Source organism: Lathamus discolor, chromosome 6 (assembly GCF_037157495.1).
Source record: "Lathamus discolor isolate bLatDis1 chromosome 6, bLatDis1.hap1, whole genome shotgun sequence".
Lineage (NCBI taxonomy): Eukaryota > Metazoa > Chordata > Aves > Psittaciformes > Psittacidae > Lathamus > Lathamus discolor.
In genome coordinates, this window is record NC_088889.1 from 3,974,660 (window position 1) to 4,001,636 (window position 26,977).

Below are 26,977 nucleotides of genomic sequence, written 5' to 3' on the forward strand. Positions count from 1 at the left end.
TGGACTTCAGCCTTGCTTTTATTTTGTTAAGGAGGACAGTAAAACCTCAAAGCTCTATAGTTTCTGCTGCCATCCAGGCAACTTACTCTCTGAGCATTGTCAAATCAGTGGCAGATGTGATGTGGAACTTTGAAAGGAAGCAAAGTGTAGGTCAGATCCTATTGCCTGCAGCCACCTGGTCTGTCTAGTAGACATTTGCCTTGCCTTATTCCATTACTTTTCCAGAACTGGAAAACACTGCTGGGCATGACACTGAGGCCCTGTGAGTCTGCATCACAAATGGTGAGTCTTGCTTCAGTCCCTTTCCCTGGAGTATCTTGTCAGTAGTGCAAGTCCTGCCTGAGACTTGTAATGGGCCTTGTGACACACTAACATAAAGCTCACATTCCAATTCTTGTGAGGAGGGGGAGATGTCCTTATCAATCTTATTAATGTCCTGCTTTGGGCTTTACTTGCACTCCAGGTTCTTCAGGCTGGTACCTGCTGAGATACTGCTCTGCTGTTGTGTATCTGTAATACTTTGCACTCAAAGGTCTTTTGCTACAGATGTAGAGGGGGTTTTGGTGGTTTTATTGGTGGAGCACTGAAGTTGTGTCTGCTACTGTACCCAAGGCCAGTGGCAATGAGTCTTTCGTGCTGGCTTTAGCCTAGGCCGGGCTTTAGCTCTATGTTCCAGCAGTAGGTGGTTTGGCTGTGCTGCCCTGTTTGGGTGAGTGCCAGCATGGCCAAGTGTAAAGATACTGCAGTATCTCAACAGAACTGTGTCTCTTGCTTTCTAGCTGTACTGGTCCATCTGCTCTTCACATGTGCTTTCACTGGTCTCCATAATCACCTCCATCAGCCCCACGAAGTCACCTTCAGCTAAAGAGATGCCAGAGTCATTGGGGGATGGACTCTCAGCTCGTCTTGTCTCTTTTGTAGGGGGAGCATTAGTGCTTCCATTTCCAGTGTCTCTTGTGTTCCTGGAAACCTCTGCTGGATGCTGGTCTGGAGCACTGGCTGCATCTTCTAAACTTAGGCTGCGAGCATCAGGACCCATATTCCCCGTGTGGGACCTCTGCAGCACTGGGGATGTTACAGGAGTGAATGAGAAGCAGAAAGAGGTGCTGCCTCCAGGGGTTTTGTTACTGGGGGTATGAAAATGCTCAGAATTGGGAGTAGGTGATGCTGTGCTCTCCAAGGATAGCCAGGGAGGGTGGGAGGCTTTCAAGCTCTTGAGGCTCTTGAAGCTACCCTGCTTCTCATAGTCTGGGGACTCTGCCAAGAAGGGGAACTTAGGGCTGGCCGATGCTGTGGACTGAGCTCCTGGGCTTCCTGTGGTGGTACCTTCTTTGCCTTTACCGTAAGAGTTGCTCTGTTCTTCTGCTGTTACAAGAAGTGAGTCAGAACCTTTGCTCCGGTCTGTTGGCCAAATAAATGTTTCCTTTGCACCCGAGCCAATGGAGCTTTGGCTCTTATACACATCACTGACTCTGGAAGGGGAGGTACTGACAACATCCCTAAGAGAAGTCGAGCATGCAGCAATGCTGGAGAGTGCAGGAGGCTTTTTGCGGCCTTGGCGTCTAGAAGGGAAAATCATAGGGATAGAGCTGATGGGTGTCTGTGGAGCACTGTAGAAACCAGGTCTCTCGTAGAATGGGGTTGACACGAAGGCATCAAACTCTCTTAGTTTTCCATCTTCGGTGTCCCACTGTTCCTGTGAGCTGGAGTCTCCCCTTGGCTGATTGATGCCGCAAGGGCTTCCAGCCTTGCCCATGTCTTGGTATGTGTAATGGGAGAAAGGGGATGTGGGTTCTCTCCTACGCAGCAGGTTCATCCGGGAAGAGGACCTGGAGAAGCTGGGTGACTGCACGCCGAGAAGGCGGCCCAGGTGCCCCAGTAATGGTGTGGAGTGGTTGGCCTCCTCATTCTCTTTAATTTGCTCCAGGGGCTGGAACTCCATCTCTTCTTTCTGCATGCTGGGGAGAGGCAGAGCAGGCTGTTAAGTTGCCACAAAAAGAGGTGGGGTTTGGGGAGAAGCTGCATGCTGCTGCCAGTGGCAAGCATCTCTTTCCTGTGCTGCCACTAGATATGTGTCAGGCCCCCCACAGTAGGGATGCTCATGGTAGAGGAGAGTGTGGAAAAGAGGTCAGAGACATCCTTGTAAGTGGAGGATGTTGGCTATTGTCTTTGGACAAGCCCTAAAGTCTCTTAGGGTGGAATTTCACAGACTATGGAGGAAAACACTATTGCATGCTCTTACTCCTCTGCACAAGATCTGCTCTAAGGTGTAGATGTGGAATGTTCTGACACCCTGTGGCTGTGCTCACCTGATATCAAAAGTTGAGCCAAGGAATGATGGGCGCTTGTACTCAGCAGTGGCTGCAGTGTAGGGGGGCTGGGGATCAGGCTCATTCCAGTATAGGTCCTTCTCCAGAATGGGTAAATCCTGGTGCATCTCGTCCACGGCCATAAGGGAGACCTGCAGGGGACAGCATAAGTGTCATATGGGGTAAGCAGCATTACACATACAATCATGGAATGATTTGTGTTGGAAGGGGCCTTAAAGCTCACCCAGTTCCAACCCCTGCCACAGGCAGGGACACCTTCCACTAGAACAGTTTGCTCCAAGCCCCTGTGTCCAACCTGGCCTTGAACACTGCCAGGGATGGGGCAGCCACAGCTTCTCTGGGCACCCTGTGCCAGCACCTCAGCACCCTCACAGGGAAAAGCTTTTGCCTAAGAGCTCATCTCAATCTCCCCTCGGGCAGGTTAAAGCCATTCGCCTTGGCCTGTCCCTACAGGCCCTTGTCCAAAGTCCCTCTCCATGTTTCCTGTAGCCCCTTTAGGCACTGAGAGCTGCTCTAAGGTCTCCCCTTAAGGAGCCTTCTCTTCTCCTGCTGAGAGGGAACACCTTCTGAGCTGAGCTGTCCCCCTTCACCCTCATATTTGCTGTGAAGCTTTACACTCTCCTGCTCTTTTTGACATCTCCGTTTGTAAATCCTAGGCCCCTTCTTAACATGCAGCCACCTCAGGAAAGCACAAGGGCCCTGCTTCTCCACCCATTGCAGGCATGGGAAGTGGATGATGAAGGTGTTGCAGAACTTTGCACTGACAGGGCTTGCTGAAGCCTTAGGTGCACTCCTGTCTTGGTGTTCCTCTGCAGGTGAGGCTCATCAGAGGACCCTGCCTTCACTTTACCTGCAGGTTCCTGTCGATGAGCCAGTTGGTTTCAAAGTCATCATCATCCTCTCCAAAAGGGTTGATGAGCTGCTCAGCCACCTGCGTGTGGAGAGAACATAGCAAAGGTCACTATGGTCATCCCTGCCCCTTTCCCCACTGAAAGAAGGCCTGTTGGGCAGAGTCAAGCATGGTATCCCTTGAACAGAGCAATGCTGTTCCTCCCAAAAGGGATGGGTTAAAGCAGAAGGCTGGGTCAGATTCCAGCTCCAGATGTATTTTCTTGTACTTACCTTTAACCAGCCAGCATAGAAGAAGAACTGCAGAAATGTGAAGACAGGCACAAAGAGATCTAGTTCATGGCCAGGGTATGCTTTTTCTGGATCCAGGAACTGCCGCCCGATCAGACAAGCCAGGAAGAAGCTGTAAACAGCCACGGTCACCACCTGGGAAAGATGCCAGAGGAGCTTGAATTCCCAACCTTTCTCTTCAGTTCCACCCCACACATCTCCAAACAGCAACAAGCTGCTGCTGGATCTGTAGCCTTTTGAAAGCCTTGGATTCAGTTATCATAGCATCAGAGTGGTTTGGGTTGGAGGGGACCTTAAAGAGCATCTGCTTATGACAGGCTTCTCCTCTGCTTTCTGCAGGAAGATGCATTTTGACTTTAAATATGCTCTTTGCCCTTTAGCTGTTACGTTGCTATGTAATATGAAATACACGTATGTAACATGAAACACACTGTATTTCATTCCACGCTGTCCCTGGAATGACATCTGCGTAGGCATCACAGAAAGAAAGCAAGTGACATCGTGGATGGAAAGAGCTGAAACGACTGACACATGGCTGCCTGGTTGTTCTGCTGCCAAGGTAAGGGGTGCTGTGAGCTATTTTCATTCCTCTCCTTCCCTCTCTGGAAAGCTATCACGAGCCCCTCATGGCTCAGCCAGTGCTGTCAGGGCTGCTGCTCCTTCCTTCCTGGCCATAATGCTGGACCCTTTGTGTATTCACTTGCCTGCTTGCCCAGATTTCACTGAGCTTTGTGCTTTTCTCTGCAATCACGGGACTGGAAACTTCCCCTTTTCAGATTAAAAGCAGCTGAGGCTCTTGCATGGTCTCTACATGCAATGAGAAAGAGGGCTCAAAACAAAACCACCCAGCATCACAAGACTCTTGAGCTAGCCACAGAGTTCCTTGCAGGGCTGTTTGTGATGGGCAGGATAGAGAGTGCTTGGAATGACAGTGTGGATGAGCACCCATAAAAAGAATGGGTTGTGTACTGCAAAGATGTACTATGATACTGCTTTTTTGCTCCTAATGTGCAGAACAAAGGGCTGTGCAGGAATAGTTTCCCAGCGAGTTCTCTATTAGCCTTCAGCGTCACATAAGTGGAAGCTGTTACCATTTCACTGTGCAGTGCATTAGTGCTATCTGAGCAGCTGGATAGTATCTGACAAAGGAGCCAAAACGTCTGTCTAGGTTGGCATCCAGGGAGCTATTAGACACCTGAGAACACGCACGCAGCGCTCACACATGTGGCACGACTCCATCAGAGCTGCCCTGCCTGCTTGGAGCAGCTTTGCTTGGCAGATGCATCTCAGCTCTGCTGAGTGGGAAGAAACTGATTCAGGGATGTGATCCCTACAGTCTGGTGCAGGGAATGGGTCTGTGTGTATCTGTGGTCTCACATGTGTTCTGGCACACATCATGGTTAGGTACTCCTGGACAGTGGGTTGTTTTAAGTTAGGGAAATAAGGGTTGGGTGTGCGTTGCTGAGGTACATATGTGAGAGCACCAATGTGTGTAGGTGATGGTCCATGTGTGGGTGAGGTATGGGTGTAAATGGGGCATGGGGCAGTGTGTGCAAGCAGGCAGTGGAGCAATGATATGTGATACAGTTTAGTGATGGTCTTGGCAGTCCTGGGGTAATGGCTGGATGTGATGACCTTAAAGGTCTTTTCCAACCTGTTTGATTCTATGATTCTACAATAGGTGTGGGGATCCCTTCTCACCTGAGTGTAGACCAAGGGGATGCTGATCCAGTCATACCCATAGAGTCGCCCGCACTGGCTGCGCAAGGTGTTGAGCTCCTGCAGTGGGGAAAAGGAAGAGCCTGTCAGTATAGCTTTGCATCTGAGCATCTCCAGCCTCACTGCCCTTCATTGCTCCAGCCCATTCCCTCCTGCTGACACCTACTCTGGAAGGTGGGGCTCAGCCTCACCACAGCAGAGCACCAGGAGGGTCTCAGACTTGCCCTGGAGGAATTCGTAGCAGAGATTACCTCCTCCCAAAATGAGCAGCCAACAGGTTAGGCAAAGAATAACTCATGAGCATCCATTTCTCTTTCCTGACTGTACAGTGAGTCTGATTAAATAGCCTAGAGGGAGACATCTCACTCCAGGTAATGGAAAGAATGTGACCTTCTCTGCACATGAATACCAGGCAGGATGAGCTGCTCTGGACTCTTTTTCTCTGCAGCTGCACAGGGATGGTTGCCAGGTCTTGTGGAGCATGCCCTGATTGCCAGGACTATCGAAGAGTTTTCAATAGTGGAGTTTTCAATAGTGAAGTTTTCCAAACAGACCTTGGTTGTTGGGGATGTTTTGACCTCTCCTGGTCTCTCCCAGATACATGTTTCCTTGTGGCTTTCCATCTGTATCCTAGAGACCTCCAGTGTAATATCCCTAGCGGCAGGCTTGGCTCACTGTCCTACCTCACCATTCCTATTCCTTGCCTGACTCCGGAAGTCCCTGTAGTTCCTCACAGAGGCCCAGGCGAGGATCCCAGATAGCTGCCTGTTGGCTGGCACTCACATTCAGGATGCCTTGGAGCAGCACACTGTCCCGGATCCTCCCCTCGTTCCTTGCCTTCACAGCCAGGTTGGAGAACCACACACACGGGATCCAAAACTTGTTGTGTGGGGAATTCAAGCTCTCAAACTTCTTGTGCTCTTCTGGTGTCATGAGGCCTGGGTGGAAAAGAGTAGATGGGAAAAGGATGGCTGTGAAGGGCAGAAAGGAACTGATCTGGTCTGAAACGAAAACATCTAAATCTCAGGTGGTCACCTTGGCCCTCCTTAAAAATAACAAGGGAATACTCAAGCACTCAGCTTTTGGGAGACACATCAAGAGGATGAGTCTTATTAAAACATTGAGTTGTAGAAGTGTGAGGGGCAGGCTTAATCTCATTTAATTTCAAAAGTCTACAGCACATCTGACCAGGTCACAGTCAGCAGGGGGTAAAGTACTGCTGAGGGTGCAATTGCTTGGTGTACATAAATGTTTGTTGAGAATGGGGTAACTTGTGTCCTAAAAGTGCCTGTTTCTCTCTCTGGATTGCAAAGGGAAAACAGCTGAGTAGGGTTCTAATTGACATCTCCCTTTGGGGAGGGAAATGTCATATCTTGAGAAGCATCTTCAGAGAGGATTCAGGGAGCCCAGCACTCGAGGTCTGAGGCTCCAATTCCCACCTGCCCAGTGGAAATCTGTTGCCCTGAGGGAGGACAGACATTCCACTTGGTAAGGTCTGCTTGTGCTCTGCTATAGATCTGTGCACAGGGTCATTTACTACAGAGAACTCTTCCCACTTCCAGAGCAGGGTGAGCAGCTCCTGGTGAAGTTGCTGCACCATGTTATCCTAATCTGACCAGCCGGGGCTACCCTGTGACCTGCAGCATATCTACATTGACAAACAGGATCTTGGCACTCTCCTTTCATATAAAAGCTTGGGTAGAGACACTTCCTATTTCAAACAAACCTTCCAGACACTCTTAGGAACATGCTGTGAAATAGGGAAACATCAACCATTGATGATTTCAGTAGAGCAGAGTGAGCATTACTGCAGACATCAGCTCAGCACAGTGCAGCATTATCCCACCTCCAGTCTGGAGGTCATGAAGCCGTTTCCAAGGCTCTTTGCCCCCAAACCAGCACCAAGGTGATGCTGTGTGGTACAGAAGGCAGTACCAGCACTGACCTGCCCTCACGACGTGCTCCATGCTGGGGAAGCGCTTGTAGACAGCAGTGCTGACTGAGCGCAGGATCAGGACACTGCACAGGTTGCTGTAGCGCATGAGGGTGCGACGCAGGAGCCGCCCGTACTCATCCTCCCCATCCACATTGCAGGAAACCAAGTTCATGATCCTGTCAGGCCATGGGATGCTCTCATACTGAGCCCACCAGCGGGACACCACCAGAGCCACGTAGAAACCTAGAGGTGAGCTGAGCACATTAGCTGTCCTGAAGGGGTGGGAGATGTCAATGCTTGTGTATAGGACGTCTGGTTCTGCTCATACAGGGATGGATGCAGGCATGATGGTGGTGGAACACTGGCACAGGTTACCCAAAGAAGCTGTGGCTGCCCCATCCCTGGCTGTGTTCAGCACCAAGTTGTATGGGGCTTGGAGCAACCTGCTCTAGTGGAAGATGCCCCTGCCTGTGGCAGGGGGTTAGAACTGGATGAGCTTTAAGGTCCTTTCTAACCCAAACCATTCTATGATTCTGTGCAATTCAGATCTCCATGCTGAAGTTAGAGTCTGGATTTCATGGTTTATTTGGTGCTACTTGGTGCCTGCCCTCCTGGCAGAGCCTGGAGGATGTCAGCACATCTGGCCAGTGCAAGCTGTGTACTGGGAGTATACCTCATAGCTGTGACATGAAATGATGCTTGGGGAGGTTTGCAAAGGCAAAGGGAGAGATCTGCTGAGTGAATCTTGCCTGCCTGCAGAGCTATAGCAAACCAGGGAGAAGAAATGCTGCCTCTTTCCCCTCCCTGTGTGTTCCCAGACAGAGCTCCTTACCCAGCACAAAGGACACAGGGATTAGCTCAGCATAGCTGTTGCAGTAGAGCGCCAGCTTCTCAAACATCAGCCTTTGGCTCTCATTCAGGATTAGCCTAAAAGGAAGAAACAGAAGCATCAGCCTCAAAGAAGAGTCTGTGCCTTGTTGGGTCTGCTGAGGTATAGGAGTCTGGCAAAGGAAGCCAGGGATGTGTAGTCAGAACACTGCCATGACATGAGGATGCTGTGAGTGAATGCTGCTCATGAGCCCACCTCCCAGAATACCCTGCTGACCAGTCCAAAGGAGCCAAAATGGTCACTGACAGAGAGAGTAAGTGATGCAAGTTGATGCCAGGGACTACCACTGTTTTCGTACTCAGTGCTGTATGGTACCAAGGGTTTGACGCAGAGCTTGGATGTGCACTGCAGTTCACTTAATACCCCACAAAATGTGAGCCCAAGCTCTGCTCTTACGTGAGTTGCTGCCTCTTTCTTAGATCCACTTCCCTGCTTCTGTGCTGCATCTGTGGTCAGCACAGAGCCAGCACAAAGCTCCCTCTTTCCTCACCAGATTTTCTTTTACAAGGGCCTGTAGGGACAGGCCAAGGGGAATGGCTTGAACCTGCCAGAGGGAAGACTGAGATGAGCTCTTAGGCAGAAGCTCTTCCCTGTGAGGGTGCTGAGGCGCTGGCACAGGGTGCCCAGAGAAGCTGTGGCTGCCCCATCCCTGGCAGTGTTCAAGGCCAGGTTTGACACAGGGGCTTGGAGCAAGCTGCTCCAGTGGAAGGTGTCCCTGCCCATGGCAGGGGTTGGAACTGGATGAGCTTTAAGGTCCCTTCCAACACAACCCAGGCTGGGATTCTATGAAAATCAGAGTGGCCACAGTTGCCTCATTACAGATCTGTGGTCCCAGGGCTGATGTCAGCTCTCAGAAATGTACCCAAGGCATTGCCTGTTGTGTAACAAGGGAAATTCTTGCCTAAAGCTCCTGGCTGTGGGCCATCTCCAGGACCAGTTCAGTCATGGTCTCCACTGATCTACACATTCTCATTCTATAGGTAACCATTAAATGCACCTCTTAATCCCAGAGAAGAGAAACTGTGTTACTTCCCAGGACAGGAAAAAGAAGATTTATCAGCTGCTAAGCAGCATTGAAGCCATGAGGAAGGACCTTTCCTCTTGTACACAGAGGTTGGTGAGTGGCTGGCCAGCTCTTCTTCAGCAGGATCACTATCCCAACCCTGCACTGCTCAGTTGTCCTGCTCCAGGACAAGCTGAGAATAAGGGACTGTGTTAGTGTTAATGTACAAGGATGCTTACCTGTAGATAAGACTGATGGTGAAGTAGAGAGAGATGAAGATAAGGAACTCTGAATAGAGCAGTTTGTAGATACTTCCTTTCCATTGGAGCAGGAGCTGTGAGAAGGTCCCTAGGCGGGCGTCAGCCACACGGTTGGTGTATGTCACTGTCATCACAGATCCTAGTGGACACAGAGTGAGCAGATGATGAAGCTGCCAGCAAGCTTGCATAAAGGGAGGAGACAGGGACACTGGCAAGCAAGCCAGATGGAAGAAAGGAAGAAACAAGTTAGGATCAAAAGACAGGTAAGATAGTCAGTGACATAGGGAACCAGGAGGAAATTTATGGTATGTAATGGATTTGATGAGCTTGCCATCATTTTCCCTGTCTTTGAGCTGCATGTGAGCTGGATATAGTGAAGGAGAATACACTTTCTTGTGGAGCTTGGTTCCTAGTGTTTGATGGTCAGCATTCAAGTAGGGGTGGGAGGTTGAAGGGGACAAAGCCCAAATGTAACTCCCTCCCACAGATCCCACTCCCACAGTTGTTTAGGATTAATTCTCAGCATCACAAACTCCAAAGTTTCTTACCCCATTTATTTATTTTTCTTATAGTATTTGCTTCAAATACGTTGTTTCTGTAACTCTACTTGCTGGGGAAAAAATTACCCCAGAAAAACACCGAATTAAAGCAAAAAATCCATAAAGGAGAGATTTCTTGGTACTGCTCCAGATAAATGTACCCCTGGAGATCTGATAGGTTTTGTAGTTCTTGCCCAACAAGTATAGCTGCTAAATATAGGCTGAGGACCATACCTGGACTATGCTGGTCCCATTCCCACAGGCAGAACAGCTCTCCCTGTTAGAGAGCGGACAGATGGAGTTTGGCCACAGATTCCAGGAACTCCACTCCCCCTTTCCTTCAGCTGTCCTTTGCGCAGTAAATCACAGTGGATGAAAAAAAGTGTTCAGACTTGTGAAATGCTTCCCAATCCCCATTGCAGCATCCCCATTTCACTTCTAGTTTAACCTTAGATAAACAGAATAGAGTCATAGAATCAACTAGGCTGGAAAACAGCTTTAAGATCAAGTCCAACCATTACACCAAGAGAGTAACCAAATAATTCTTTATCAGCAATTAATAATCAGACCAGTTAATATAAATCACCAGTTTAATCCATGCCAGGCAGGGAGGTGAATGATCCCTTGGTTTAGAAAATTATCCAGTGTGAGACTATTGGTATTTCTGCATCTTAATAGGTTACCAGGATGTTACATAGACATTGCTATTTAACAGAGGCAATAATGTTAATAGTTATGGGGCCTGAATGGTGGAGACAAAGAAGCAATACAAGGGACAAACCAGACCTTACTGCTCTGTAGGAACAGTTGAAGGCATGTAAGTTTGTGTCCTTGCTCCTTGTTTAAGCATCTTAGTGAAAGACCTACACTTAGCAGGGGGAAAACTCAGGTGCCAGTGAGTTGGTGCTGTGAAATAAACCAGCAAAACCTATATCAAATAGCATCTTTGTCCTGGCTTTGGCTTTTTGGTGCTGTTCCTCCTTTGGGATTCCCTGTCTTAACTCCCCCCAAGTCCCATCTCATGGTTATATCGGAAGAGTAGAGCTGGTACCTGCCCTGCCCTGTTTCCATACGTATTTCTGGCCAGTGCATGGGACTTAGACCTAGAGATTGCACATATGTATATGCTTAAAGAAAGCTGGCTCTTCATCAACACTTTGGGTCTTGGAAGTGCTCAGGGAGACTCTTCATTGCGTAAGTCAAATACAGATTCACTTTTTACCAAACATGGAAAACTTCAGCGCCTGTCCATGTAAATAATGGATGTCACTCACCTCTCTGCCGTTCTGCTCCAGTATGGGATATGGGGCTTTTCCCAGTGCTTTTTCCTTCTGCTCTGAATGGTTAAGGCACTTCCCTGCCTGCCTGCCTCTGTGGGACTGCCCTGGAATGCCACTGCCACACTCAAAGCACCATTTGGGGTTGAGGTACGTGATGGGATGTGACTCACTGCAGTACCAGCACTGCCACACCAGCAAGCTACAGGGAGGAAGAACCATCAAGAGCCATCTCCTGTGTGGTACCAGTGCCCCAGGGAGCTGCTGCCTGCCACTGCCTGATCTGTCTGGACTAACCACTGCTCCTGAAGGTCAACTGACACTAATTAGACTATGGGAATCCTTCAACAACAAGCCTACATCAGGTGCGTTACCCATCACATAAGACGGCAAATAGATATGAGCAGAGATGGGGAACAAGCAGATGAAGTGAGAGGAGGTCATGGACAGGCAGAAGGATAGATCTCGAAGGAATCTACCTGCTCTCGGAAGGACAAGATACTCACAGTCATAGGCTCCTGAGCTGCACCGGAGGCTGTGGAGGTTTGGTCCCAAACATGTCCTCGCTGGGTCCTTTGTGGCCCACACCACATCCCACCTCCTCATGCCCCTTGGCTCATGGAGGGGGATTGAACCTGACAGACACGGTGTGTTAAGGAGCCTGAAACCCACTTGGGAGCTGCAGCCGGTCACTTGATGCCGTAATCCTTCCTCGTTACAAAAGAGACTCTGTTGTCTTTTGCCCTGTTCCTTTCTAATCTTCTGAGTAAGCTCTGAGTGTTTATAGAGGCGGCAGGAGCAGGGGGAGGCAGGGCTGGCTGCTCCGAGCCGCTGCTGCTAACTCCTGGCACAGCCATGGGGGCTGCCAAAAGAGAGGCATTTTCCCTCTAATTCTTTCCTGTTTGGTCCCTTTCCCCATGCCACAACCTTACAGGAGCCCCAGGAGATTAAGAAGGGATGGAATTTTCCACAAAGGCCATAAAATGTGTGGCTCTTGGGGGCTGCACAGCTCTCTCTTCCTTAGGGAAGCTCCTAGCTCCTTAGGTCCGTGAAACTCCTGGTCCATACTCTGCCTGGCTGCCAGTGGATGTTTCTCTGTAGCTCCTCACTGTCCCTGGATGAGTTTGCCATCTCTTCCAGCTGTGGCTTGGATGCTGGGGCCTTCCACCCTGCCACTGGCTCCCTGAGACTCTTCCCATGTGTTCACTTGGTTTTCCACTTGCTTTTCCAGCAGTGCTGGGGAGATGTCACTGCTCTTTCCTGCATGCCATCCTGGAAAACACTGCTCCTTGCCTTTGTCTTTAAGCATCCACCAAGCCAGGGAACTCCTTGCCTCTGTCTCTATCAGGTCTCAGTCCCTTTTCTCCTTCCAAGTCGCTGCTCTGAGCCTGAATCATGGAATGGTTTGTGTTGGAAGGGGCCTTAAAGCTCGCCTAGTTCCAACCCCTGCCATGGGCAGGGACCCCTTCCACTGGAGCAGTTTGCTCCAAGCCCCTGCGTCCAACCTGGCCTTGAGCACTGCCAGGGATGGGGCAGCCACAGCTTCTCTGGGCACCCTGTGCCAGCACCTCAGCACCCTCATAGGTAAAAGCCTCTCAGAGCTCATCTAAACCTGTTAGCTTAAGGTAAGCCGTGGCCCTGTCTCACCACCCAGACCTAACTTCATAAGCGTGGTCCTGACCCCCATCCCTTAGCCAGCTGTGGGACACTGTGGAGAGGGAGCTCAGGTCTGATCCATGCAGGTAAGACTCAGGCTCCTTTGAGAGGCTCTGTGGGCTTTAATCACATCTCTTTCCAGCAAGCAGGCAGCGAAGTCTCCAATGAAATTAGATGACGAGCTAGGTCTTGTAATAGCCAGCTTTCCCTTGTGCTAGTCTACATGCCTGTATCTTTGATGCTTGCTTCGCATCAGCAGCAGAGATCAGTTTGTTCAAACCATAGGTTTCTCCTCTCTGTGTGGCTGAGTGTAGAAAAGGGGAGGGTCTTGTTTCACTGCCTGGCATCTGTCTAATGTGGGTTTTCTGGTGCTGTCCTTGGAATTGCTGTCAGTGGTGGGGGAGATCTTTGTTTAAAATGTGGGACTCAGTTTTAGAGCGAGAGGAGGTCACAGCAGTGACATCCAGTTTTAACTCTGATGTAGTCTCTGGTATGTTGGCCTTCCTCTAGTCCTGATTCCTTTCTGACAAAAGGACCTATGGAGATCTGAATTCTGCTAGTCTCTGGGTAGAAGCTGCTCTGTATTGCATCCCATGATATGCAGAAGGACATGGGCACATATCTGGTGGGAGTAAGCTATCACATCTGGCCATGCAACTGGGAGGTTGCCACACTATGTGTTAGGAGAATGGGTATAACTGCAAGGGGGAAGGATGGCCCTAGAGCACTTGGCCTTATCAAGATCCTTCCTGCAGGAAACCCCTTCATCCCTGGATGTGCTGCAGCTCCCTGGCCTTGGAGTCCCCTGCCACAGGTGACTTGCTCTGGGTGGATAGGATCGCAAAGCAGAAAGGGCAGCATGATGGTTATATAGCATGAGATCCAGACCCAGTATGAGAAGCATCAGCACCTCATGAGAGAGCTCAGTGCCTGAGCCCTCATCTCTACACATAGCAGGGGAAAAAAACGGTCCAGGTGAGACATTTGCTGTTGGGAACAGTTTGGGTGTTCCTGAGGACTCCAATATGAACCAACGAAACCTCATGTCTTGCTCTTTATGGCAGGATGTGCTGGCATCTGGGGACTCTGCTGCCCTCCTCTGAGAGCAGCTCAGCTGGCAGTTTGTGTGGTTCAGAACTGCCCTGAGGACAACATGAAGTATTTGTGGAATTTAATAAAAAGTGAACAACTGAGGGGCTTGGATCTCTTTTCACATCCTCTGTGGCCTCAGTCCTTGAGGAAGATGCTGGTCTGAAAGCCTGCCTTGTGCAGAAGCAGGGGAGGAAGCAAGGAGGTGCTGACATCCCTCCTTAGACTCACAGCCCTGGAACTATTCTCATTTTCTCCATTTTCCAGATGAGCAGGGACGCTGGCACCAGTGGCGTCTTTCAAACTGACATTCCACCCTGGAATCTGGTGTAATTTAAAAGAAAAGTGGGAAATATCTGAGGAGGGGCTGTTTGCCACAGACAGGATTTACTGAGCTTTGAGCTGGCCATGAATGTTTGAAGAGGATGCAGTGTAGTCATTTCTTTCTTCAAGCACTATGTACTGTTCTGACACGAGGAGGGGATAACTTGCTGCTCTAGTGGAAGAAGCCACGTCCCTTCCAGCCTCACTGCTTTTTACAAGTGTCTTTGGGGTATTTTTCCAGCTCTGTGGCTAATCTACAGCCGTCTGGTAGCACTGGGCTCCTTGCTCCTGTGAGGCGGAGTTGGCATAATCATGTATAAGCAGCCATGTGGGATGGCACAGACCAAGCTGTGGGATGCCTGGAAATCCTGGACAAACCACTCAGTACACAGACAGCCTGACTGTACCTCATAGCCTTTTATTTGCCATCACTCCTTGACACATCTAGGTATGTCTTTGCCCAGGAGAGATCAGTATATGAGCATGACACCCCTCTAGTGCTCTGAAGTTTCGGTGCCAAGCTCTGTATCTCCCTGCAAATCCAAGTCAGGGACCAATCAGGGGCCTGAAGGGTGATAAATCTCTCCCTTTACCTCTAACGTTGCATAGTTCAGTTTGTAAGACATGAAAAGAAGGAAGGAATGCTTAGCAAGGTCCCCCTTTTCTTGCCTTAGCCACTGTGGTGGGTATTAGGTTGCAGTTGTGTTGGTCCTGGGTGTTACTTCTAGGGACTGCCTGCTACCTCCTTGCTGATGCTGTGGAAAAGATACAGGACTGAGAAGTTTCTGGCTGGCTAAATCAGCCAGCAGAAGGGAAGACCCTCCTAAAGAGTGGAGGGGCAGTCCTCCTTTTGCTTTGAGCTTCCCAGCTGCTCTTCTTCCTTTTCCATCTGGTGTCTTTTCCCCTGGGTTCAGGCTGAGCCCTTCCTTCAAAGGATGCTGCTGAGCATGAGATTGCTCTTTGTTAGCTCTGTGCAGCTGAGGAGCAGCAGTGGGTCTGCTCAGGGCCATGATGTGGCTGCCCTTAGCAGCATCTGAGGAATACAGGACCCCTCTGCCCTGCTCTTCTGGCTTTGTTACAAGCTGAGCATTCTGCTTTTTCCATCTTTTCTTTCCACCCTGTTTCCTGGAACAGGGGCTGCACATTGCTGGGGGATCAAGGCAGATCCATGAAATCGGAGATCTTAGACCCAGAGATCCCAGAGGACCTTTGCTGAAGCCCTTCCAGGCAGTGGAGCAAACACGCTGCACAGCTGAGGCAGGCAAGAGGGAGGGGAGAGAGTGGGTGGATGAAGCCTGGAGCTTTAGGCCATTTGTTTTCATTCCCATTTTCATGGCAATAACATCCGGACTGGGTTTGCTGGGTCAGGGGTGTAGCCCTGTTTTCCAAGTCTGAGATAATCCCTGTTTCTCTTTCCCTTCCCATCCTGGGTCTGGTTTTCCCTTTATTCCTCCCTTTTTTTGTTAATTTTATGTAGTAGAATCTGAATCCATAAGCAGACAAGGCAGCCCTGAGGAAGCCTGAACACTCTCCCGTGACTGGGAAGCATATGTGTTGGGCAGGGTGTCCTAGCCAAGAGCTGCTTCTGCTCCTCAGGGTGGTCTCTCACCTTGTTTGAACCAAACTCTGGACTTTAAGTCTTGCTTTTCATTTATGACTCATTCAGAGGAAGATGTGGGCACTCTGGGAGACAATATGAAGGATCAGGATGATGTGGAGGCAGAGAGGTTGCTGTCCACAGGAGGCAATTAGGACACCAGAAACAGAGCCCACCAAATGGGAGTCTCTGCTTTGCTTTGAGGGTTCCCTGATTGCTCAGGCCATGTGTCTGCCTCCACATTGCCTGTGCTGAGAGGAATAATGTGGGGGGATTCCAGCAGTGATAGGGGTCTATCACTGCTCATGGTGCTAGAGGAGATGCAGAGCTGGGTCTGAGGACCCAGTGGGGTGCCACAAGCATATCCCTGCATCTGAGAAACCCAGAGGAAGGACTTGGGGGGATACTTTTCTGCATGGAAAAGCTGTGGAGAATAAAGGACTGGACCAGACCTGACTCTTAAGAAGACACAGAAAGCATTAACAAGATCCTTCTTTGGCTGGAGGAGATGGGCGGATGAGGAATGAAAAGTGAAGAGTCAGGGAGGTGGGTAGCTTGGCTAGGTCGATGGTGGATCTGCAGGAGGGATGTGAGAGGAGTGGGGGGTGAGTGGGTACAAGTGATGGAGTGAAGATAATGGAAATGGGGAAGGTATGGGGGGGGGAAAGGATGGCTAAAAATGCCTGTGGAAGTGGGGAGGTACTATGTCAGGGCTTTCACAACAGGTATGTGCCATGCTGGGAGACTTGCAGGAGGCAAAGTGGATTTCATGAGACTTTACTACACACAGCAATTTGTTCAGCTTCCATTAAATGTAACTGGAAAATGATGTGGGTACATCCATGGTGTGAGATGAGGGTGCTGGGTTAGAGCTTCCAACTGCACTGAGACTTGAAGGTTGTCTGGTGGCTTGTTATCTCTTGGAAGCAGAGGTGAGAGATGGGTCTGTGTCTCACCAGTTGCTGGAATGGACACTTTGGGATGCTTTGCAACACAGCCAGCCTTGTGCAGAGAGCATGGAGAAGGCAGCAGCTTTTCCTGCCTCCAGGCAGCTTGCATGATAACCCTCAGCTCAGGTTCTGCTCTGCAGGGGCCAGCCCATTCATCTGGTTATGGAGAACTCTCCTGTCTGTTCAGGCTTCCTCAGGAGCTCTGCCTGTCCTTTTGGGCTGGGAGTGAGGGGGAGCAGATCTGCTTTCACCTTTTGACAAGTTATTTTTGCCAGTAGCTGGGATTCAGCATCTCCAGCACATCCCCTCTTCATGCTTCCCATCTGCACTATCACTTCTGGTTCTTCCTGCCTTTGTTGGATCCTGGAAGCAGTTCTACCTTTCAAATCTGAGGACCGTCCGTCCCTGCCAGCCAGGCCTTGGGAGTTAATCATTACAAAGATTAATTACTTCTGGTGCTGTCTTGCAAAGCTGAAGATCTTTCCCCTCCTCCCAAAAGTTCCCTGAAGATAACAAAGGTTACAGCCATTGACACAAACCTCTGAAACATTTCGTTCAGAGCATGGGGTTGGCCTCTGTTGCCACCATGGATTGTGACCACAAGGCACGGCAGGGCTGTAGATGACATGGACACCCAGGAGAAGCTGGGACAGGGAATTGCTCCTCGTGTCATATCTACAGTGGTTGTCTGGAATAGATACAAGGACCTCCATGTCTAACTTGCCTGCCTTTGGCAGTGAGGCAGAGGATGGAGTAGCTGATACCAGGCTGGGAGCTGCCCCTGTGTGTGAAGGCTTGGAGGAGATACCTGGAGGAAAGCCCAAGGCAATGGCAAGGTAGGACACAATGGGAAACATGGGGAAGGACCAGTCAAACATATTCCATGTGTGGCTTGTATGGGACCAGTTTTTGGTCCCATATTGCAGTGAATCCAGAGGTGGCTGTGGGATCCACTGTGGGACTGGGGTAAGAGCAGGAGTGTTTTGCCTGGTTTGTTCCCAGCAGGCAGACATGCCCTGGAGCATGTGCTGGGGAGGTGGGAACCACTCAGTGCTGCAAGGGGCAGTTGTCTTTCTGCCTGTAGGTAATGCCCTAGGTGAACTACCTAGAGCTGCAGCTCCTCTTGATTTCAGCAACAGGCTGTAGAATGGATCAGTCATTTCCAAATGCCCCAGGAATCACCTGGAGCTGAGCCTTTTTGTCCCTCTGTGCTAGCGGAGCAGGGCAAGTGAGGAAAAAGATTTTGGGATGAGTGTGCCCTGGGCAATGAGGCTCCTCCATGCACAGCTGGTGATGCAGGGGGTAAAATGGGTGGGCAGGGAACGGTGTGCTCCCACTGCTTTGCAGAAAGCATGTAAATCAGTGCAGACACATGACTGCTCTCGTCTGCTGGGAGAGCTGCCCTGCTCCCTCAGCCTCCTGGAAGGACGAGCCACCTAAAAATCAGAGCTGCAGTATCCAGTGTTCAAAGCTCAGTAACAAGGAGACTGAGTTGTCTCATTCACACCAGGTTATGGGAAGCCCAGTGCTTTCCATGAATGGGGACTTTAAAAATCCTGGTCCAGTCCTGCTGCTGTCCATCACTAACAAGCCTTTATCCTCTTGGCCAGGTTTCTCCCATCCTTTCACCTTCCTGTGTATTATCACTTCTTTACAACACAGATTCCCTCACTGCGTTGGGTTTGAGGGGCAGTGATGCTGGTAGCACCTCTGGGATAACATAGTTAAGAAGTGGGGGTGAAGTTGCACAAAGCAATTGCAATGGGAGAGGAGAGTATGTGAGAGAAACAACTCTGCAGGCATCAAGGTCAGAGTAGAAGGAGGGAAGGGGGTGCTCCAGGTGCCAGAGCAGAGATTCCCCTGCAGCCTATGGTGCAGACCATGGTGAGGTGGGCCATGGAGGTTCACAGGGAAGCAGATCATGGAGGACTCTCCATGGGGATGGAGGTGGATGTCCAAAGAAGGCTGTGACCCTGTGGGAAGCCCACACTGGAGCAGGTTTGCTGGCAGGACTTGTGAGGTGGTGAAGAACTGTGGGTGCTTGGCACCTGTGGGAAGGATTCATGTTGGAGCAGTCCACGGAAAACTGTCTCCTGTGGAAGGGACCCAATGTTTTAACAGTGGAAGAGTATGAGGAGTGCTCCCCCGAGGAGGAAGAAGCAGCAGAAGCAGAGAGTGTGATGGACTGACCGCAACCCTCATCCCCTTGTGCTGCTCTGGAGGAGAAGGCAGAGAAAATCAGGAGTGAAGTTGAACCTGGGAAGAAGGGAAAGATGGGGGAAAGGTCTTTTAGGATTCAGTTTTTATTTCCCATTACTGTTCTCTGATTTGATTGGTAATAAATTAAGCTCCCTTCCCAAAGCTGAGGCTGTATTGCCCATGACAGTAACCGCTGAGTGTTCTTGTCCTTGACCCAACAGCCTTTCATTATGCTTCTTACCCTTGTCCTGCCACCCACTGAGCCCATTGAGCTGTTTCAGCAGGAGCGAGAGGGCACGCTCCGTGATGGGGAGGGATGAAGTGTGCCAGGGAGGGATGGTGTGTTCATGGGAGCTGGCTCAGTCTGAACCGCTGGCTGAGCACACACCTCCATCCACTTGCATACAGCTGCTTCAGCATCGCAACGAGGGTGTCTCTCTGTAGTGACAGCACAAGGAGTAATGGGTTAAAACTGAAACAGGGGAGATTTAGGTTGGATATAAAGAAGCTCTTCTCTGTGAGGGTGCTGAGGCGCCGGCACAGGGTGCCCAGAGAAGCTGTGGCTGCCCCATCCCTGGCAGTGTTCAAGGCCAGGCTGGACACAGGGGCTTGGAGCAAGCTGCTCCAGTGGAAGGGGTCCCTGCCTGTCTGTGGCAGGGGTTGGAGCCGGGCGAGCTTTAAGCCCCCTTCCAACCCGAACCATCCCACCCCTCCACGTCCCCTCCCGGCCCCCCCCCCCCGCTCCTCCCTCCTGGGCTCGCCGGGCAGCACTGCGCAGGCGCAGCTCGATCCCGGTTCCCCCCCTCCCGGGAGCGCGTCCTTCAGGCGGTGCTTGAGCGCCGGGGCCGGCTCCGGGCATGGGGGGGCCGGCGGCGGCAGCAGCTCCTCCGCCCTGAGCGGCAGGGGCGGTGGCGGGACCCAGCATGCGGTGAGGGTAGGTCCGGAGCCGGGTTGCGAGCGGAGGGTGGAGGGGCGGCCGTTAGCGGTGGAGCCTGAGGGGAGGCGGTTGGGCGCTGCGGGCCTGCGGTGTGTGGTAGCCGGGCCTACGGCCCCCCGAGCGGGGTAAGGGGGGAGCCGGTGGTTCCGCGGGGCCGGGCTGGCCTGCGCGCGGCTGTTGGGACTGGGGTGTCTGAGGGTCCCCTCGGGCTTCCATTGGGTTTGCTGTGGTGGTTGCTAGCGCTTCATGTGCTTGCAGCCCTAAACCTGACGGCTTCTCCCGTCTCGGGGCTCTGCAGCTGTGGAAGTCAAGAAGGGAGACTGGCTGCCCCATTCCTCGCAGTGTTCGAGGCCAGGCTGGACAGAGCAGCCTGCTCTAGTGGAAGGTGTCCCTGCCCGTGGCAGGGGGTTGGGACTGGATGAGCTTTGAGGTCCCTCCCCACAATAACCAGTCTGGGATTCTGTGACAGAATAAGGACATATCGTATCCATCAGCAGCCCTCAGGTGGAAGGACGCAGTGGGTGATTGCTGAGGCAGATATAAGAAATAGAAGTTATGTGTTAAGGTAAAATAAAATGCTACCATATGCTTTTCCTAAAGCTCCTGAGAGGCCCCTTACCGAGCTCTTAGTGGGGTGGTGAGAGATGCTGGTGCAGGGTGGCAGCAATCAGGGGTCTGTCCCATCTGGATGGAGCACTCAGGGCCTCTTTGCAATCTGGAGGGCAAGAGTTTAACCTGGAGAGACTCACGGGGCTGTTTGTAAGGGAAATAACCCTGTCGGATCAGCATTGCAGGAACATGTGGGGCCCACTGGAAAAAGTGCAGATCCTGCACATTTTTTTGCTTTTTTCTACAGAAACCAACTTTAGAAGGTTGTTGGGATTGTTTTAGGATTTTTTTTTTTTTTTGCATTTTGCATTTTTTGCATTCAAGTTTGCATTTCTTGTGTCGATGTGGGACATTTAGGATATAATACATTTTTCCATGAAAGACAGCCGATAGAGCAGCAGTAGCAAGAGTATGCCTGTACACGGTGGTCCCTTGGTCTCTGGAGGTTTGTAATTCAAAGCCCCAGCTGGGTACTGGAGATGGGGCTTGGCTGGGCAGGAGCCAGCATAGCCAAGGCGCTTGTGGGGATTCTGTTGGCAGAGAATGCACTATTCCATCATAGAAATGATTTTTCAGGATAGGTTTTTAGGTCCCTTGGCATTACAGAGTGTGGGTGGGACTGTTTCATTCCTCAGTATTCTCCAGTTTTCTTCCACAGTGCATGGAAATACACTGGAATACCTGTCTCCCAAGACAAACAACTTTTATCTGAGAACTTGAGAGTCATAATGAAACAACGGGTTTTTTTTTCTTCCTGTTATGTATGAGTTAGTTTGGCTGTCTTAGTGTTTAGTGGAGTGTTGAAATGTCCCTTTTTCTTGCTGCTTGGTTTTGCATCTGGCTTTTCCTCCATGCTCTGATTGTTGCTTCCTTTGATCACAGAAGCTGGAGGTGCTGGGACTGGCTGGGTCCCTTCTGGTGTGTTCCCTTCTAATGCAGGAGTACCTGGAGGGATGTGTTCTCTGCAGCTTGCTCTGAATAATCTCAAAAGTCCACAGCAGTGAGAGCTTCCACTGTGCCACCTGAGAGATGGTTTAAGTGTTGAACAGGCCTCTCTGCTTGCCATGCTTCCCATGCCCCATGGCAGATCCACTTCATGAATTGGTCTCATTAAATCTCCATGTTCCTGTAGTGTGTTTCAGTCCTTCCTTTGGGTCATTCTTTTACTTATTCCCTCCCGTTTCCTAGTGTTTGGAGCCTTTGGAGACCTCCTCATCCTGTTAGCGATGTCACTGTTTAGGTAAGTAATGCGTGTTAATTAATCTTGACCTTTCTAAGCCATTTCATTTCTTCTGTGCAGTTCTACTTTTCCTCTGATTAACCAGATGTGCCAACAGAACAGCCTATCTGGATGGAGCAGGCACTGCATGCCCTGGACACCATGTAGTTCTCACTTCTGTGCTCTCTTGCACCTCAGACTGTAAATGCCTGCCCAGTTTGGGAGTTCCCGTTGGTCATGGCTTGCTCAGTCAGCCTTATCCCTCCATGTTTGTGCATATCACTTTTTATCAAGCAGTGCCAGCATGCTGAGTAGCTCAAGGTGAACTTTGCTTGGAGGAGCTGTCTGTTCTTTTTCCTCTGGCCAAAAGCAATTTTATTTTCTTGCCTTTTCCCCAATACACCCTTTCATGTTATCTTCCAAAGTTAGTAGTATCACCAGGATGAGCCTCCTTTTCCGGATCTTCACAATGAATGTTCAGTGAAACCAGGTGAGGTCAATGGGACATTAGTTAGTTTCTGTCCTCTCCTATGTTCTTAACATTGCTGCATGACCATCCTTCTGGTGCACCAGTTGGCATTACACTGCAGCAGGGATCTTGTGCTCTTTGTCTTCCAAGGGGTCAAATAGTGTTCCATGTGTGCTTTTCTGCATGCTTTCCTGTGGCACCTGCTGCTTTTTCTTTCCTTCTTTGGAAGATGACTGTGGACAGCTTGCTTATGGACAGCTTTGGGAAATAAGAAAGGGAAATAAGGGAAAACAAGGCCCTTCTGAGCTTCCCATGGCCAAGCAGATAAGCCCAGTGTGGGGCTGGAGTCAGAGTGAGGAGGAAGAGGGAGACCTGGCTGGAGTACAAGAGGTAGGGCAAGTTTAGGAGAGGAAAACAGATTGGGAAGAGGGGCAAGTGAACCTAACTGAAGGAAGGTGATAGCTTCTCTGCAAGAGAAGGTAGTGGAGAAGAAGCGGTAGCCAGAAGGAGTGTGCAGCAGGAGGGGTTGGTGCTGTACATGGAAGAGGATAGCACCACAGGTCAGCTAAGGCTTGTGACCCAGAGATAACCAGCAGCAGGTTAATCTGTAGTGCAGTGTGTGGGTCAAGCTGAGTGGCTGGACATGATAGAAAGCTTCCATGTGTGCAAGACTTGATTGCTGACTTCAAATGACAAGGGGCTGCATGAGGACATTTCGGTGCATGAAGAAGGGGTGATGCACATGCTTTAGACAACACTAAGATTGCAGTGCCCTGTCATGCAGGAAATAAAGCCTATATTTTCTTCTCATAAGACTCCATCAACTACAAAGCCTACTAAATTCATCAAGCTTCTTCCAGAGTCTGTTAGTCTGACAGTTGGCAAAGTCCTACTGAGCACTGGGGAAAAAGGTGTCCTGAGTGACTCTTCTGGTTTCTTCTTTCTAGGACATTTCTACTTGCCAGCCACTGAAACTAAAAAAACAGGGCTTCATCTCAGCTCAGTCTCAATGGAAATACACTGGTTTAGAGAGCTCTGTGGAGGACTCTGATGTTAAACCAATGGTTAAAAATAGATCCTTCGGCAAAACAGGGGCAGGAGGGAGAAGGTCGGTTTGTAGTGGGGGGGATTAAGATCTGTACATTGATAGGGAATGGGAGAGTTGTACTCACTTTTCCTTAATACTCCGCTTCAGAGTGTCTCTGAACTTAGGTCTACTGAGTGTATACTGGCATCCTAAACAAGCCAGCTGCAGAGGGTTGCTCTCCAAAGCAGGTGAGAATGGGATTCCTGGAGCAGCTGTCTTTACTTCTGCTTTATCCGGAGTTAATAGTATCTGAGACATGCTGGTTGAGAAGGATTATGCCAGGAGTTACTAATAGCATTGTGTTGCCTGCTAAGTTTTGTGCATGCAGTATGACTTGTGAGGGAGTATTCACTGTTGAGAAACCAGCCCTCTTAAAAGGAGTGCAGGCTGGGCATCTCAAACTAGATTTGGTGTGTTTCTTGAAGATCCCAGGCTAGGAATGGAGGTTGCCCCCAAAGTCTTTATTTTAGGTCATTTCTTCTGTTGCCAGGCAGGAAGCAATCCATGCCAAAAGGGTAAAAAACTGGTGCAGCTGCTGCTGCCTTCTTCATCCACCATCACCTTCCCTGCCTCACCTGAGTGCCTGTGAGAGGCTGGAGGTGTGGAGACTGATGTTGAGTGTTAGAGGATGGCTATGAATCACCCCCATATAAAGTTTCACTGTGTTGGTAACCCACAGCCAAGCTAATTTTGAGGAAGACAGCCAGAAGCAACCAGCTATTGGACACTGGAAACCCCTAATGCCGTCCAAAGGGAACAAGGAGGAGCCAGAGACTGGATGCCAGGATGCTGGAGGTGTGGATGAGACCCAGTCCACTGAGCAGCTCAACGTGTCACGTCTACGCAGCTCTTCAGTGGAAATCCGTGAAAAAGGGTCTGAATTCCTGAAGGAAGAGCTGCACAAAGCACAAAAGGTAAGGCCCAGAGTTTGTGAGAATACTGAGGATGATGGCATAGATTTGAGCGGTGGGGATGTTCCTAGAGGTGATGCTGAGGGGAACAGGGTCTGAATGTGGCTGTGCCACAGTCTGGAGCAGGCAGAAAAGGACAGAGATTATGCTGAGGTGGCCATAAAGTGCTTTGGAGCAAGGTCATGAGTTGCATGACCCAAAGCCTCTGTGCCAACATCCATATTTCCTCCTGGAAATCTGCTGCAGAAAGCAGTTAGAGGCAGGTAGTCCTTACTATGGAGCTTCTCTGCTTATGGCAAATAAGCAATTCCAGCCTGAAAAGCCAGCTAGAACTTGGGGAGGGACACAGAGTGGGGTACACAGGAGTCTTAGACCAGGGATCCATGCTGTGGTGGAAGGAAAGGTTATGATTGACAAGTAGGGGCAGGCAGGCACAGCACTGCTGGGGCCTGCTATGAGCTCATGTGTCTCTCTCCATTTCCTCAACAGGAGCTGAAGCTGAAGGACAAAGAATGTGAGAGGTTATCAAAAGTCAGAGAACAACTGGAGCAGGAACTAGAGGAGTTAACAGCTAGCCTATTTGAGGTCCCACCCTCTTCCTTTTCCCATAATTTCTTAAACTAAGCTTCTATCTAACTCCTTTAAGACAGGCTTTCCCTGAACTTCCAGCCATCTCCTCCCACAGCTTCCTCCTTTCTCCTGTTTTTCTTTTCCCACTTGAAGAAGTGGAGCTGGCAGTGCTGCGGGCACAGCCTCAGAGCAGGTGCTTGTAACTTCTCCTGGGGAGTATTTACATGCATTTCTTTCCCCTTCTAGCAGCTGTGGGGTGGCATAAAGAGCACATTAGTTATGGGTCTCCATCTGGTAGCAAAACCAGATGTGGGGATGGTTATAGCTGGAGCTAAGCATAGCTCTCTGCCCCTCTCCTGTGTGTGCTCTGAGTCTGGACAGCAGCTGCTGTGTAATAGAGATGATTCCCTGGCTCGTGTCAGCCCTTGCTTGGGGTGGGAACAAGCTGAATGTCCTCATATACTCTGCTCCAGTGATTGTTCAGAAGGCCTGTTGGTTGGGTATTTCTTGTAACATGATTCTTACCAAGCTCTTTCCTGGCAAGATCCCATTTACCAGCAGCTCTAATGTCTGCATTTGACTGAGCAGCAGGGAAAAAGCCAGAGCCCGTCTGTACCTTTGAAACATAGGCTGGTGCTGAGTGTGAGGGCCAGGAGAGCATCCCCTTCCTGGAGGTTTGGTTTCCTGGGCTCAGGGTGAGCATAGAAGTAATGTAGCTGAGGGCTGTTCACTTCCTTTGGTGGCCTTGGACAGCAGGGAGGCTCCAGCTGGGATTCACACCACTCCCCTCATCCTGTGAGAGATGCTTTTAAGCTGCCACTGCCATTTGGTCTCCACCTGAGCTACAGCTTCTACTGTATTGCAGCCATGCCCAGAGCAGTCAGGGGCTGGCCTGTCTGCAAGGGAAATGGGAGCAAAGTGCAGTAACAAGCAAGAGCAGCGACCTCACCAGTGAGGAGCCAAGATGTGGAGCCTCAAGTCTGGATCAGGATTAGTGCCACAGACAGAAACCAAGGTCATAAAACAGTCCAGTGATCAGCCAGCAAGTCTGCTATGACTGCAGTGACAGCACAGGCCTGAGGTTGAGTCAGGAAGCCAAGCTGAGTCAAGTTCAGAGGTGTTGGACTGGGTGCAGACCCAACTGCTCCACAGCAGTGATGTAGCATAGGTGGGTGCTAATGTTAAAGCCTCAGCTTTAAAGCAGTTCCCAAGGGCAAGGAGGGGCAGGCACTTGTTTCTCCCTTCCTTCATAGCACCTCATCTTGGTGAAAGAGATGACCTTGGATTTGGCCAGCTAAACTCTTTAGTTAAGTCAGCTATGCACTCCAGACTGGCACTCAGAGCTTTCTCTGCAAAATTCTAGGAGAAGGCTCTTCACAGATAGCAGAGTAAAACCCTTGTATGTGGCAGTGATGTCTGTTCCCCTGCTTGCTTGCCCTGAGCATGTGATACAGCAGAGCTTTGGCCTGGCCTGGTGGCTTTGAGCTGGGGCTGCAACAAGCTGACTCAAATTCTCTCTGGTCCAGGAAGCACACAAGATGGTGAGGGAAGCGAACACTAAACAGGCGGCATCAGAGAAACAGCTGAGGGAGGCACGGGGGAAGGTAAGAATTCCACTCCATGTCTTGATCTCTGTGCTAGGTTGGCACCATCCCTGCCCAGCCTGGCCATGATGATGTTTGGCTGGAGGAGAGTAAAGTCTCTCTGGGATGCTTCATTTGCTCTGTTCCCTCTCCAGCAGCTCATTGAGGGGGCTAGAGGCATCATTGCAGCCTGCCGCTGATCCAGCTCCCCTTTGAGAGATGGATCAGGGGACTGTAGCTGGATCCCTGTAGCTTTAGTGTTTGGTGGGGTGCAGCAAGCTCAAGCTCAGGAGGTGCTGAAGGTGCTGACTCTTGTCTTGTTTCCTCAGATTGACATGCTGCAGGCAGAGGTAACAGCTCTGAAGACATTGGTCATCACATCAACACCTTCCTCTCCAAACCGGGAGCTGCACCCTCAGCTCCAGAGCCCTTCTAAAGCTGGCTTCAGGAAGGGCCATGGGCGAAACAAAAGCACCAGCAGTGCAATGGTCTCAGCTGCCAGCCAGAATGTGACTCCAGAGCCTGTCAGCCGTGAGTGCAAAGAGGTGGGTGAGGGCCATTCACTGCACTGGCCTTGGAGGCACTGTTGTCACTGTGCACAGGGAGCTGTGTGGCTTTTGCCTTGGGCTTCCTGGAGAGCTCTGTGGTTTCAGTGTTGGGAGAAGCTTGTGCAGTAATGTGGCT

The 26,977-nt window shown here is 50.4% G+C and overlaps 2 protein-coding genes across 15 annotated transcripts in view; one reads left to right on the plus strand and one right to left on the minus strand.

The window, feature by feature from the left end:
• LOC136017877 (bestrophin-1-like) lies at positions 1-11,778 on the minus strand. 4 transcript variants are annotated; one of them, XM_065686568.1, is made up of 10 exons: positions 11,600-11,778; positions 9,257-9,416; positions 7,958-8,052; positions 7,135-7,368; positions 5,973-6,127; positions 5,172-5,249; positions 3,453-3,605; positions 3,181-3,261; positions 2,310-2,461; positions 1-1,958 (listed from the first exon to the last, which is right to left on the minus strand). In XM_065686568.1, the coding sequence occupies exons 2-10, from the start codon at positions 9,406-9,408 to the stop codon at positions 776-778; spliced, it is 2,283 nt and encodes a 760-aa protein (XP_065542640.1). In that variant the 5' UTR covers positions 9,409-9,416; positions 11,600-11,778; the 3' UTR covers positions 1-775. The 4 variants fall into 4 exon arrangements, with proteins under 4 accessions (XP_065542640.1, XP_065542639.1, XP_065542641.1 ...); XM_065686567.1 differs by lacking the exon at positions 11,600-11,778 and adding an exon at positions 10,051-10,229; XM_065686569.1 differs by lacking the exon at positions 11,600-11,778 and adding an exon at positions 9,826-9,910.
• The window catches only part of RAB3IL1 (RAB3A interacting protein like 1), a 33,505-nt gene continuing 10,343 nt past the window's right edge, over positions 3,816-26,977 (plus strand). The window contains exons 1-6 of one of the 11 annotated variants that reach the window (XM_065686574.1): positions 3,816-4,029; positions 21,643-21,694; positions 23,909-24,143; positions 24,630-24,725; positions 26,237-26,314; positions 26,623-26,838. In XM_065686574.1, coding sequence (XP_065542646.1) covers positions 4,002-4,029; positions 21,643-21,694; positions 23,909-24,143; positions 24,630-24,725; positions 26,237-26,314; positions 26,623-26,838 — 705 coding nt within the window. In that variant the 5' untranslated portion in view covers positions 3,816-4,001. Of the gene's footprint in view, positions 4,030-9,448; positions 9,541-11,331; positions 11,459-16,472; positions 17,546-19,678; positions 19,843-21,642; positions 21,695-23,322; positions 23,418-23,908; positions 24,144-24,629; positions 24,726-26,236; positions 26,315-26,622; positions 26,839-26,977 lie in introns of those variants that run through there. The other 10 variants (XM_065686582.1, XM_065686573.1, XM_065686577.1 and 7 more) reach the window with 10 other exon arrangements.